At 47.9% G+C, this 13,977-nt stretch overlaps 1 protein-coding gene across 1 annotated transcript; it reads left to right on the forward strand.

Annotated features, from left to right (window-relative positions):
- Positions 1 to 2,798: 2,798 nt before the first annotated feature.
- Positions 2,799 to 12,224, forward strand: LOC114222753 (keratin, type I cytoskeletal 18-like). Its single transcript, XM_088023738.1, is given in 5 exon segments — positions 2,799 to 2,834; positions 4,316 to 4,423; positions 6,063 to 6,133; positions 10,878 to 11,193; positions 11,196 to 12,224. Coding segments are annotated over 5 exon segments (1,560 nt in total).
- The last annotated feature ends 1,753 nt before the right edge of the window (positions 12,225 to 13,977 follow it).

Consider the following 13,977-nt stretch of genomic DNA (forward strand, 5'->3'; position numbering starts at 1 on the left):
AAATCAAGAGTCAGATGCTTAACTGACTGAGCCACCCAGGCGCCCCTTATGTTTTTTGAGGAGTAAAATCTGTACAACAGCAATGAAGATTATCGGAAATTTTTTTCACCTCAAAAAGAAAAATATTCTCTCCCCACCCTCTGTACAATGAACACACGCACAGCTTTACACAGCAAAATACCTTAGCTCTCATTTAAGATACTATCAGTGGTCCACACCCGTGATGAGGTGACTAGCTGCTTTGCTTTTAGACTCTAGCAAGAGGCACTGGAAAGGCAAGAACTGGAATTTGAAGAGAGGAAGAGAAATGCACCGTGAAGTATAGGAAAGGCACCCCGAGTTGGGGGAAGTTATCTACAGGCCTAGTTCAGAATTCTGCATAGTGTCTTTGTCTACATATTTTTGACCCTCATTCCCATGATCTGAGATTCTCAAAGGGAATCTGTCCTCGGGGAGCTGAGCCACTTAAAGATCCCATTTTAGGCATCAAAACTAATGCTGGTGTGCACTATTTGTTGTGAAAAGGAAATTCAGAACACTGAGATATGCAATAGAGCAAAAAAAGGTGATATTATACACATATATCTCCCACATATAAACAGTCTCTTGAGCTGCCTTGTGCAATTTTGGACTTACGTTACATCCATTTAGAAAACTAATTTAGCATACCAGAGGCAGAAGTCTACATGAAGCAAATTCAGTTTTAACAGTTTATATCTGCAAAAAAAAAAAAAAAAAAAATTGAAATGAGTAGGGTTGGGTTTTTTTTAAGATTTTATTTATTTTAGAGAGAGAGAGCAAGTTGTAGGGGAGGAGCAGAAGGAAGGGGACACACAGACCCCACGCAGAGCCCGACTTGGGTCTTGATCCCAGGACCCTGAGATCATGACCTGAGCTGAAGGCGGATGCTTAACCGACTGAGCCATGCAATGATCCCCCTTCTGTATACCTTTTCCTCCCATCTCACTCAGAATGTCTCCTTGTGACAGATTACCAGACATGTGTCCAAAGGATACATAACTATTCATGTTCTTAACACATATTTTCAAGTCATCTTCCAAGTTAAACATGATGCCAATCTATAATCCCTACTGGCAGCCCCTATCAGCACTGATTTTTAGCAATTTTTTAAACTTTAAATTTTGCCAATTTCATATGTGAAAATGTCTTGTTTTCATTATTCCTTTCAGTTAATATTTATCAAGTGCCACCATACACCAAGGATAGCCCTGGACACACAGTAGTGAACAAAGTACATCCCCTAGGGAGCTTTCATTCAAGGTGGGGATAATAATCGAGTTTACATAATCTCAAGAAAGAAGAAGAGCTCTGAAGAAAAATACAGCAAGGTAAGGGAGAACAGTGAAGGGGTAGAGGCAAGGATGATATTTTAAATAAGGGATCAGAGAGAGCCTCTCTGGTAAAATCACATGTGAGCAGAAACCCACTAAATGAAGGAGAAAAAATTGGGAGAGAGCATCCCAAACAGCGAGGATAGAGGCCCAGAGGAGAGAACCAGCCTGTTTTGGTCAAAGAGCATCAAGAGGGCCAATGAAACAATGTGAAGTTGGCGAGGGTAAGAGATGGGGTGGCCCAGGGCCAAGGCATGTAGGGCCTTGTAGACCATGTGGATTTTGTTCCAAGTGTAATGGGAAACCATTATAGAGTCTTAAGCTTTAGAGTAACTGATCTGATTTAGATTCTTAGCAGATGATTCTTTTAAAAAAAGCAAGATGTATACAGTATTGTATACAGTATTCTGCCATCTGTGGAAAGAAATGAATATGTTGGTGAATTCACGGGATAATGCTGGAAGGAAATGTAAGAAACTGGCTGCCTCCAGAGAAAAGAACTGAATGGGATGGGGGACCGGAGAGGGTGAGACTCAGTTTTCACATTATTTATTCTCTTTGGATCATTTTTAAATTGAAATTTTTTAATCCAATTTTTTAAATTTTCAATTTAAAAAAACTGTACTTTGTGTTTGTATTTCCTGTTGCAGAGAAACGACTTCCAGTTGCTCTGTGAAGACTTACCTGAGGGGAACAAGATGAAGCAGGAAGACAAGATAGAAGGCTGTTCCTGCAGCTCCAGAGAGAAGATGGAAGCCTGACCTGGGGTAAGGGTGGTGCAGGTGTGGAGAAGCGATAGGATTCAGGATATATTTTGAATATATCCTGAGACGTCTTGCCAACAGACTGGATGTGCTGGTGCAGAAAGTAGAGAAGTCAGCAATGACCCCTATGTTTTGGGCCAGAGCAAACCATGTGGAAGGTGGTGCCACTTAGAAAGAGAGGACAGACTTGAGAAGGATGAGGGATGGTGGGTGGCCAGGGCATAAACCAAGAGGGTACAGAGTTCCAGAATCCAAGTGAAAAGAATATTTCCAAAGAAGAGCATGGGATCAACATCAGATGCTGTAGATAGGTCAAGTGAAGTGAAGGCTAAGGACTGATTTAGCCCTGACGAAGGGCACTGGTCACTTTGACAAGAGCAGTGGAGAGCTGGAGACAAAACAAAAGTTTGATTGGAATATGTTAACTGTTTGTAATTTCGTCCTCTTTTTTTTCTATTGATGCTTCAGTATTTTTTTCTTATTGAGTGTGAAGAATTCTGGATAAGTTTGTCATATTTATGGTAAATGTTTCCCTGGTTTATCATTTATTTTGACATTTTAACTTTTATCGTTTTTTGACATATTTAGATGTTTACAAACATTTGATTACTTTTAGAGTTAAGAGTTTTTGACTCTATGATGCAGTACATATACTGTTACGGAACCTGGACTGGATCGCCCAATGGAAGAACCAAGCAGCTCTCGAAGATCTTGGAGGGTAGGTGGTTTATTTAACACCGGCGGGCTCAGAGGAGAGTGATCTCCAACGGTTTGAGCCCCGAGCACAAAGGGAGTAATTTATACACTTCTACTTCCGCATACTGGGCACTCTTGGCACATGTGCGAAGTGGGGCAGGGAGAGGAAGCTGGGTAGACTCTCTTGCTGGCTCGGTCGGCCATCTTAGAACATCATTCCCCCCTTTGATGCCCCTTTAAACACCTAGTTTAGAGGGCATCATTTTCACTCTCTAAGGGGCGATAGTGAGTAAGGAGCAACTGGAGTCTGATCTTAGCATTTTGAGCAGTGACAAACCTAGTAAGGGCATTAGGAATACAAGAACCAAACGCTGCTGTGAGGAGCATTAGGAGGGGGCCGATGAAGGGGACGAGCCAGGGACCATGGTGAGCAGGTGTCTATCAGTCGGTGGGGTCTCACTGAAGGTGAAGCCAGAGCGGGTTCATGAGGTCTGGCTGGACTCTCCACTGGTGCGGCTCCTCGTCTGAATGATGAGCTTTCTTCACACTTGAGTAGTAGACCCACGGGGTGACACCTGAGACCTTGAGGGCAGCAGGCGTGGTTAGAACAACAGTGTGGGGCCCTGTCCACTGTGGTTTGAGGGGGTCTTTCTTCCAATCTTTGAGCCAAACTGAGTCCCCTGTCTGGAAGGAGTGTACCTGAGACTCTAAGGAGATTGGGGCCCTCTCAATGGTGTACTTTTGTAATTTATTTAGCGTGGCCCCCAGGGCCTGAAGCTGCTCCTTTATTTTTTTTATCTCCAACCATGTGTAAGTTTCCTGGAAGGCTTCCCAAGCACAGGGGAGGCTGTCCATATATTAACTTGAATGGGGAGAAACCTAATGTCCCGGGCGTGCAGCAAGCACGCAGGAGAGCTAGGGGTAACAGATCCAGCCATGGGAGGTTAGTCTCCAGGCAAAACTTTGCTAAGGTTCCCTTGAGGGTGTGATTCATTCGCTCTACTTTCCCTGAACTTTGGGGCCGGTAAGTGGTGTGGAGTCTCCAGGTGATGTTGAGAGATTTGGTCAAGACCTGTACAATGTCTGCCACAAATGCGAGTCCATTGTCACTATGGATTGTTAATGGCAGGCCAAACCAGGGTACGATCTCCCGCAAGAGGACTTTAGCTACTTCCCAGCTTTGCTCCATCCTGGTCCGTAAGACCCGTCCAGAGTATGTGCATACTATTACTAGGAGATATCTGAACCCCCCGCTCGGCTGCACATCTGTGAAGTCTACCTCTAGATCCTCGAAGGGGGTTGCTCCCGTCCTCTGGACACCTGGCGGGGGCCATGGTGCTGTCCGAACATTACTTTTAGCACATGTTATGCACTGTTCACTCATTGCTCGGCATAGTGCCGGCAGCTGACTGATGTAGTAGTGCTTCTCGGTAATGCTTTAGCTTCTAGGACTTCAGTGGTTGTGGTTACTATATAACCCACTTTCCGGGCACCCTCCTATAGGTAACTGCTGCCGTCAGTGAACAGCGTGAGCTCTGGATCCTTTACGGCTTGATCCCGCAGATCTGGACGGCTCGTGTAGACTTCATCAGTTACTTTGGAGGAGTCATGGTCTGGTTCCCCCTCTTCTGTGGGGAGAAAGGTTGCTGGATTTAATGTCCTTACTGTTTCAAGGGTGACCCGCAGATTTTCGCAGGGATCCCTGAACCCAGGGATCCAGATGCAGCAGAATCCTGCAGACCCCAGGAATTTTTGTAGGCCCCTTTTTGTCTGGGGCTGTGGCAAGGAGATGATGACCCTTTTCCTCTCTGGCCCTAGTTCTCTCTTCCCTTGGGTGAGGAGGAAACCAAGGTATCAGATTCTTGTTGGCAGATTTGTGCCTTCTTCCATGAGGCTCGGTATCCTGAGTCTGACAGGAGCTGTAGGAGGGCCTTGGGGCCTTTTGTACAGTCTTCTTGTGTGTCACTGGCGAGGAGGAGGTCATCCACATACTGGAGGAGGGCGCATCGTGTGGCCTCTCTTGGGAAGCTGGCGAGGTCTGCGGTCAGCGCTTCCCAAAAGAGGGCTGGTGAGTTTTAAATTCCTGCAGGAGGCACGTCCAAGTCAGTTGCATCTGGCGCCTGTATCACGTTCAGACCATTCAAAGGCAAACAAGTGGCTGGCTCTGGGGAGCTAAGCAGAGGCAGAAGAAGGCATCCTTCAAATCTAGGCAAGTGAACCATCTGGCTGACCCTGGGATTTGGCCGAGGAGGGTGTATGGATTCGGGACCACTGGGTGCAGAGAGATGGTCACCTTGTTGATGGCCTGCAGGTCTTGAACTGGTCGGTATCCCCCTCCTCGCTTCTTGACTGGCAGGAGTGGGGTATTCCAAGCCGACTGGCACTTGACTAGAATACCTGCTTCTTTGAGTTTGGTCAGATGTTCTTGGATGCCCATCTTAGCTTCTTGTGGAAGGGGGTATTGCTTTTGCCTCTGGGGTTGAGCTCCTGGGATCCGTTCAACAACAATAAGGGCCCAATTCCACGCTAGTCAAGGTGGGTTGTTTTCAGCCCATACTGAAGGGAAGGCAAGTCTGAACTCTGGCGGGCTGCTCGGTTGGGCCTGGGCACAGAATAGCCTCCATTCTTCTTCCCTTGGCGTGGTAATTGCTAGTATTAGAGAGCCCGTTTCCTCTTGCCTTGGGTTCAATTGGAGGCTAGTGTGTCCGGTGGGCTCAAAGGTTATCTGAGCCCTAAACTTGGAGAGTATGTCTCGGCCCAGGAGAGGGATGGGGCCATCAGGCAGATAAAGGAATTCATGTCAGACCTTGTGGCCGCCGAGGTCACACCGGTGAGCCTGGCAAAAGGGCTGTTGTATCACCCGCGTCCCGGTGGCCTCAAGGATGGTCGCAGTCCTTTTGCTGAAAGGGGCCACTGGGGAGGTGACAACAGAGTGCTCAGCCCCCGGTGTCAACCATAAAAGTCACTGGTTGGCCCCCCACCTTCATTCTGACCATGGGCTCATGGGGGCCAAGGAGGAAAGAGCCCAGTCCCCCTCAGTCTGAGTCTATTCCTACAAGGCCTATGAGGTCCTCCTCTCGGGGTTCTTCCTTGTAGTGGCTGGGCTTCTGAGCCTTTCCCCGGTTGGGACATTCGTTTTCCCAATGCCCTTTCTCCTTACAGTAGGCACATTTATCCCTTGCCAAGGGGGTTCTGGGTCTCCCCACCTCCGGTGGTCAGGGTATCCCCGACTTTGTGTTTTTTCTTTCAGGGTGGCAGCGAGGAGCCTTTCTTTTTCATCTTTTTGTCAGCTTCCTGTTCAGCTGCGACCTCCCTGTTCATGTAGACCTTATTGGTGATCTCTATTAGCTGGGTGGTGTTCATCCCGGTGAAAGCCTCTAGTTTCTGAACTTTTGTTCTGACGTCTGGGGCAGCCTGAGCCATGAAGGAGGTGTTCACCATCTGTTGGCTTTCCTGTGCCTTGGGGTCAAATGGAGTGTATATCCTGTAGGCTTCCCATAGTCTTTCGTAGTACTCCCCGGGGGACTCCCCTGGTTGTTGAGTAACTGAGGATACCTTAGTCATGTTCATGGGTTTCTTAGCTCCTGCCCAGATTCCCCAGAGGAGGGCCTCCTGGTAGCGGTGGATGTGGGCCTGTCCCTCGGTTGTGGTGAAGTCCCATGCTGGGCGCTCTTTGGGTGTGGCCGTATTAGCCCAGGCAGCAGGGTCGATGACTCCCACTGGTGTGTGCTCTTCCAGGTACTGCCATGCTCCCTCAGTATTCTCCTCTCTTCTGTGTTAAACAGGGTGTGGAGTAACTGTTGGCAGTCTTCCCAGGTTGATGGATGAGTCTGAAAGAGGGATTCTGTGAGGTCTACCATAGCCTGTGGTTTCTCAGAGTAGGATGGGTTGTTATGTTTCCAGTTGAGGAGGTTGGTGGTGGAGAAGGGCTGATAATACATCATGGAACGGCCAGGTTGGACCGTCCTGTCTTCATCGCGCCTCTTGGGTTCCTGTGTCCCTCATACCAGCATTTGGAGGGCACTTGCACCCAGCCTGGGGCACAAGCCTGGCTGATGGTCCTGGAGAAAGTGGATCCTCTTGGCCTGGGGGCACTGGTGAAACCATTGGCAGTGGAGTGTCTGGAGCTGAAGGGCCAGGTGTAGACGGTCTTAAGGGCACGTATGGTGGGGGCAGGATCGGTTCATCCTCGGGATCTCCAGCTAGGATTTGTGGAGACTGGGGCTTTTGCTGATTTTCTTTAGGTCGCTTGAATGAGGCGATTAAGACCCTGGCCTGTCCCTGCCTATTGCAAGCAAATCACCCCCAACAGGGAAGGGTCTGGACAATTCCTAGCCAGGAGTCAATGTATGGAAACTGGTCAGGGTGTCCTGGTTCTCCTGTTACAACTCTCCATACCTGACAAATCGTTGGAACATCCAATGTCCCTTCTGAAAGCCGCCCTACATCAAAGGCAGGCCATTCCAATTCACATAGGGTTCTCAACTTGCCAGGGTTCATCCTGACTCCATAGTCTCCTGAAAACCCCTTCTTGAAATTTTTGATCATGGTCTCTAGAACCGTAGGTTTACTCTACCCTGACCCTATGGTGATGTTCCCATATGCAGTGATGCAGAGATAGACAAGGTGGGGGTATCTCCTGAGGTGAGGAGGCCGATCAGATGCCTGTCTGGCCATATCCCAAAGGAGCTTAGGTGAGGCTTAGCCATAGCGGTCTCAGCATTGTGACTTACAATCAGAAACTATTCCAGTGCCACCCTAGACTGTATGCCGTTCACCACGGAATCACAGACGGGCCCACTCAGACTCTGTAGGCTTCTGAGGACCTTAAGAGTGCCCACACATGGAGTCATAGAATCAGTCTGCTTGAGCAAGCCAGGTCGGACTGCACATTCACTCACACATTCACACTCCAAAAGTTATTACATCCCCTCCCTGGGAATCCCTACCTGTGAGACCTCTAAGAGGTCTCTGGGAGGTGATCAGGCTCCTGTTCCACCCCAGTGGGTGGGCCTGTCTGGGTCCTGGGGCCGTAGGCCTTACCATAATCCAATGTCAGGACGAGGTCCTCACCTGCCAAGTCTCCTCGAGTCCGGCGGGAACAGCGGAGCGGGGCCGGCCCGAGGTGACCAGGGCGGGAGACTGCCGAAAACCAGGCAGGGCACGCCTTCTCCTTTATGATCTCTCATTCCATCACCGCCCCGCCATTGCCCCAAACCGGTTGCAACAATGGGCCCGAGAGTTTGGGTTTCCCAGGCAGGGAACCCAATGTTATGGAACCTGCACTGGATCGCCCAATGGAAGAACCAAGGGGCACTCAGAGATCTTGGAGGATGGGAAGTTTATTTAACTCCAGCAGGCTCAGAGGAGAGTGATAGCCAAAGGTCTGAGCCCAGCACGAACAAAGGGGGGTAATTGATGCACTTCTACTTCTGCATACTGGGCACTCTTGGCACGTGCGCAAAGCGGGGCAGGGAGAAGAACCCAGAAGAGCTCCGGGGCAGGGGCTGGGACTCCCTTGCTGGCTCAGTCGGCCATCTTAGGACACAGATTTTTCCCTATCAATACACCTATATTTTTCTTCTGTTTTTCTTTTACTTGTTCATGTTTCATGTTTGACTTGAATCCATATTAAGTTTATCTGGGACTAAAGTATGAAGTATCCATCTAATTTTACTTTTTCCCCCAAGAGTTAACAAATTTTCATTTATTGAGCAATTATTTCTTTCCCTACTCTTTTATGATACCATATGTTATGGGTTGAAATGTGTCCCCCAGAAAGATATGTTGAAGTCCTAACCCCAGGACCCCAGAATGAATTTATTTGGAAATAGGATCTCATTGCAGCTGTAATTAGTTAAGATGAGATTATACTGGAGTAGGGTGGGCCCTTATCCAATTCGACTTGTGTCCTTATAAGAAGAAAAGAAACAGATGCTGAGAGAACTCCATCGGAAGACTGAGGAGCAAAGGGAGAAGATGGCCATGTACAGCTAGAAGTGGAGATGGAAGTCAGGCTGCCATAGACCATGGACCACCAGAGGTTGCTGGCAAGGCTGGATTCTTCCCCGGAATCTTCAGAGGGGACACTGCCCTGCTGACAACTTGATTTCAGGCTTCTGGCCTCCAGAACTGTGGGAGAATCAGTGTCCGTTGTTTTAAGCCACCCAGGTGGTGGTACTTGGACCCAGCAACCTTAGAAAGCTAATGCACCCTCTTTATCATATATAAAATCCTTGCATCAACTAAAATCTGCTTCTTGGTTCCATTGATTTATGTCTGTTATTATACCAGTGTCATGCTATCTGTTAAGCTTTTGAAATTGATTTTAATTTAATACCTTCCCTCATTACTTCTCTTTTCTGAATTGTCTTAGTCATCTCCCAAATGATTCTTCACAGTGTTTTATGTTTAGGATGAATGTGTCAAGTCCTGTTTCCTCCAAAACACAAGCCTAGTAATTTTTACATATACAGTGATTTATTACTTAGCAACAATAAATATTCACAATATGATTACATTAAATAAAATCTCCAGTTCATTTAAAATACCGTTTAGATTTTTAAAATTGATTTGCATTTAACAATGTACATTTATTCCAGAAAACTGGACCAATATGTGTTTTTAAAACAATTGTTGATCTTAAAGAATAGTAAAAATTTTATATTCCATGTAGTTGAAGGAAACTGTATTTTTAAATAATAATAATGTTATGTTATTATCAATGATAATAATGCATGTGTCTTTGATTTCCACATTATTTAAAATGTTTAAAAATGTTTTCCTATCATTTACTTTAAGTAAATGATGGAACCGACATTCTGCCTCAAAGATGTTTCCACATTCACCACCACCAGCCCAGTGCCCCAGCTCCAACCATAAATGTTTTCCCAAAATCCTTACCCACCTCATCCAAAGTCTTCCCCCTCCCTCTGTCAGGAATGGCTGGACCCCACCAATCCTTCAAGGCCCCCTCGAGTGTTACCGATACCTCGGAGACTTGAAGCCCCTCAAGTCGGAAATAATTTCTTTCCCCCACTGAACTTGCCACTTTTTGTCTATAATTCATCTTGCACTTACCATGTATTGTGTAATAATGTTATCTTTTATCTATGTTCAAGATTTGAATTGTGATTTATTAAATTACATTCATTTGAGCAATATATTATACTACATTGTGTCCTAAAAAATTTTTTTTTAATCAGATGGTCTAATTCCATCTACTCCTCCTAAATTTGTACTTCCAAATTACCTATTCTTTATGTAGAAACAAATGGTGAGAACTGGCCTCACCTAAGACATTTTTGTAAAGGGAAACACCCAGCATTTAAAATGCGTCTTTATGTAGGCCAGGGTTGGTCCCTACAGCTACTTTTCTACATACAAGACATAGCATCAGAATTACAAGGGTGTTTTCCAACGTGCTTCCAACATCATTTCTCAGAGTGATGACAGAGGCACTGGGCAACGGGTCAGAAAGACAGGATTCACGTCTGACTTCGTTCTTAATCTTTAACTTGTCTGGGCCCCAATTTCTTCATCATATTGTGACATCATTGCACTAGATCACTGGGAGGTTTTGGTTTTGGTTTTGGTTTTTGGCTTTGTTGTTTCTTTTGCTTGTTTTAATTGCGGTAGGAGCAAAGACTTCTTAAAAAACTAAAGTGGGAAGAGGGGCCATACTAGATAAAAGGGAGCTGCCATGGAGGGAGTTGGAAGAATGGGCTTGAAGCTGGCCTCCCGACCCTCACAGCAGCACCCTGAAGCTCTTTTGCGGCTTGAACCCCAGGATAGTTCCTGAGGACACACTTTGAAATGATTAAACTAGGTCAGGGTTTCTTAAGCATCAGGCATACACATACCAATTTAGGATTTTTTGCCAGAATCAGCATCCACTCCATGCTATTTATTCATTCATTCATCCATTCAACGAAGACTGAATAAGGCCCTACTTGGTGCTGGGGTTCTGCAAAAACAAAGCCCCTCTGTCGGGGGAGGGGTGGGGATGACATTCTATAGAGCCCTGTCTCAAGGGGCGAGGAATCCAGACTCTAAATTCACACAGATCTGCTGGCCCGAGCCTGAGTCCTGGCCTCTCGTCTTACTCTCCAAACAGCGTGAGCTTCACCACCCACTCCACTTTCTCTTCCAACTATCGGTCCCTGGGCTCCGCGCAGTCGTCCAGCCACCGGGTCCGGTCGGTCAGCAGCGTGGCTAGCGTCTATGCAGGCGCCGGGGGCTCAGGCTCCCGGATCTCCGTATCCCGCTCCACCAGCTTCCGGGGCGGCTGGGGGTCCGGGGGCCTGGCCTCGGGGATGGCCGGGGGTCTGGCCAGCATAGGGGGCATCCAGGGCGAGAAGGAGACCATGCAAGACCTGAATATGACCGCCTGGCCTCCTACCTGGAGAGGGTGAGGAGCCTGGAGGCTGATAATCAGAAACTGGAGATGAGAATCCGGGAACACCTAGAGAAGAAGGGACCCCAGGTCAGAGACTGGGGGCATTCCTTCAAGACCATTGAGGAGCTGAAGGCTCAGATCTTTGCAAGTTCTGTGGACAATGCCTGCATCATCCTGCAGATTGACAATGCCTGTCTTGCTGCTGCTGACTTCAGAGTTAAGTATGAAACGGAGCTGGCCATGCGCCAGTCTGTGGAGAGTGACATCCATGTGCTCCGCAAGGTCATTGATGACACCAATGTCACTCGGCTGCAGCTGGAGACAGAGATTGAGGTTCTCAAGGAGGAGCTGCTCTTCATGAAGAAGAACCATGAGGAGGAAGTAAAGGGTCTACAAAACCAAATTGCCAACTCTGGGTTGACCGTGGAGTTGGATGTCCCCAAATCTCAGGACCTCAGCAAGATCATGGCAGACATCCGGGCCCAGTATGACGAGCTGGCTCAGAAGAACCGAGAGGAGCTGGACAAGTACTGGTCCCAGCAGATTGAGGAGAGCACCACAGTGGTCACCACACAGACCGCGGAGATAGGAGAGGCTGAGATGACCCTCACGGAGCTGAGACGTACGGCCCAGTCCTTAGAGATCAACCTGGACTCGATGAGAAACCTGAAGGCCAGCTTGGAGAACAGCCTGAGGGAGGTCGAGACCCGCTACGCGATGCAGATGGAGCAGTTCAACGGGGTCCTGCTGCACCTGGAGTCAAAGCTGTCCCAGACCCGGGCCGAGGGGCAGCGCCAGGCCCAGGAGTATGAGGCACTGCTCAATGTCAAGGTCGAGCTGGAGGCTGAGATCGCCACCTACCGTCGCCTGCTGGAAGACGGGGAGGACTTCAGTCTCAGTGAAGCCCTGGACAGCAGCAGCTTCATGCAGACCATCCAGAAGACCATCACCCGCAGGACTGTGGACGGCAAGGTGGTGTCTGAGACCAACGACACCAAAGTTCTGAGGCGTTGAGGCAGCAGAAGCAGGGTACCCTTTGGGGGGCAGGAGGCCAATAAAAAGTTCAGAGGTCAAAAAAAAAATTCACACAGATCTGGGTTTTTTGGGAGTCAGGTCTGCCCCTTTCAACTGTTTGAATTTGGGCAAGTTATGCAAATCTTCTTTGCTTTATTTTGGTTTCATGTAAAATGGAATTCAACTCTTACAGTGGCTGTGAAGAGCAAACCAGGAACTACCTGGGAAGCACTTAGTATGAGCCTCGGCACGCAGCACTTCATAACAGCCGTTATTTTTTCTAATCTACTTCCCTTTTAACTTGAGTGATTTCTTTAGCCTCATCCTAAGTAAACAAATTTGATATACTAATTAGACACTTCTAACACACTTAAGGATAGAAGAATGTTCTTCTTCACACCAAAAGTCATTTCGGTTCCCCTAGGGGACGTGTGATGCATTAGGGAAGCGTGGTTGCCCGATTCCTTCTGGTATCACCAGCTCAGTCTCCAGGTGAAAGCAGTGGAAGGACCTCATTTTCCTCTGTGTACCTGCTGCCACTCCTAACCATCTTACGACATGAGCCATCAGGTGCTTAATTATTGTGTGTTTTGTATCGAGGGAATGGCCTACCCCCATTTCTTCATCCTCCAGATGATAATCCAAGCCACACAAGGTGTGATGAAACCACATTACCAGATCATGCAGGCACCTTGACAAAGACAAGAAACCAATACAGGGAGAGGTGGTAAAAGTGTATATATCCTATATTGCTTATGAAGGATTTTGCACGAGTAGAGACAAGAATGGAGTTTGTGAAGTGGGCAAGAGGCGCTCCAAGTTCAGATCGCAAGTAACTCGCTCCCTCCCCAAGGGCCAGGTGCTGCCTAGAGAAGTTTGCAGTGCTCTTCTCTTTCTCTCTTCCCCCGAGGCAGGGCCAAGGGACTCTGCAAGGGCAGAGACACTAGGGAATCCCAGGCCAGAGACTCTGGTAGCCTCCAGTTGTGCCACCATATACAAGCAGTCTTCCTAGAAGCCAGACTTTTCCTAGGGCTTGCCTGTCCAACCTCCACCTCGTCCAACCACACACAAACTTTGTTACCATGAGTTACCTACCAATTATTGAGAATCCTATGGCAACCACACAGAAGTAGAGAATCTTAGAAGTAAACCCAGAAGTCTTCTAGTGACTGGGCTGTGGCCAGCTCTTTGAGTGATTCAGGAACACCTTCCGTGGACATCCAGTTTCTGCTTCAACACTACACGGAGGCCACCACCCTCCCCTCCCCCCACCACTAGAACCGCTTACAACCGATTGGTGGCCATATTTGGGTATAGTCAAGGATCTGTGCTGTAGTCCTATCTTTGTTTGTTACCAGCCAGTTGTGTGACACTGGGCAAGTGTCACCCTCTCAACCTTATCGTCCCCTTTTGGAAATTAAAGAGTGTGTTTGATTGGATTTCTAAGGTCCCTTCCATAGCTATGATTTAACCAACGTATTCCAACCACCTTTCTTTTCCATGACAGCCCTTCAAATATTTGACTGCAGTGTTTGCATCACCTCCTCCTTAGCAAATGTGTCCCTTCCACACGTCCCTGTCGCACCTGGTTTCCAGATCCCTCTCTGCACTGGTCACCCTCCTCTGGAAGGGGGCCAGCTCATCAGCTCCGTTCAGATAAGGGGCACAGCAGAGCCTGCCTGGGACTTGTTCCAGAGCACCTGCTCATGGCCAGAACCGAGACTATCTGCCTCAATTAGAATATCTGGTCCCC

The sequence above is a fragment of the Eumetopias jubatus genome, unplaced genomic scaffold, assembly GCF_037043125.1.
Source record: "Eumetopias jubatus isolate StellerSeaLion01/CBP00866 unplaced genomic scaffold, mEumJub1_p1.0 scaffold_6, whole genome shotgun sequence".
NCBI lineage: Eukaryota > Metazoa > Chordata > Mammalia > Carnivora > Otariidae > Eumetopias > Eumetopias jubatus.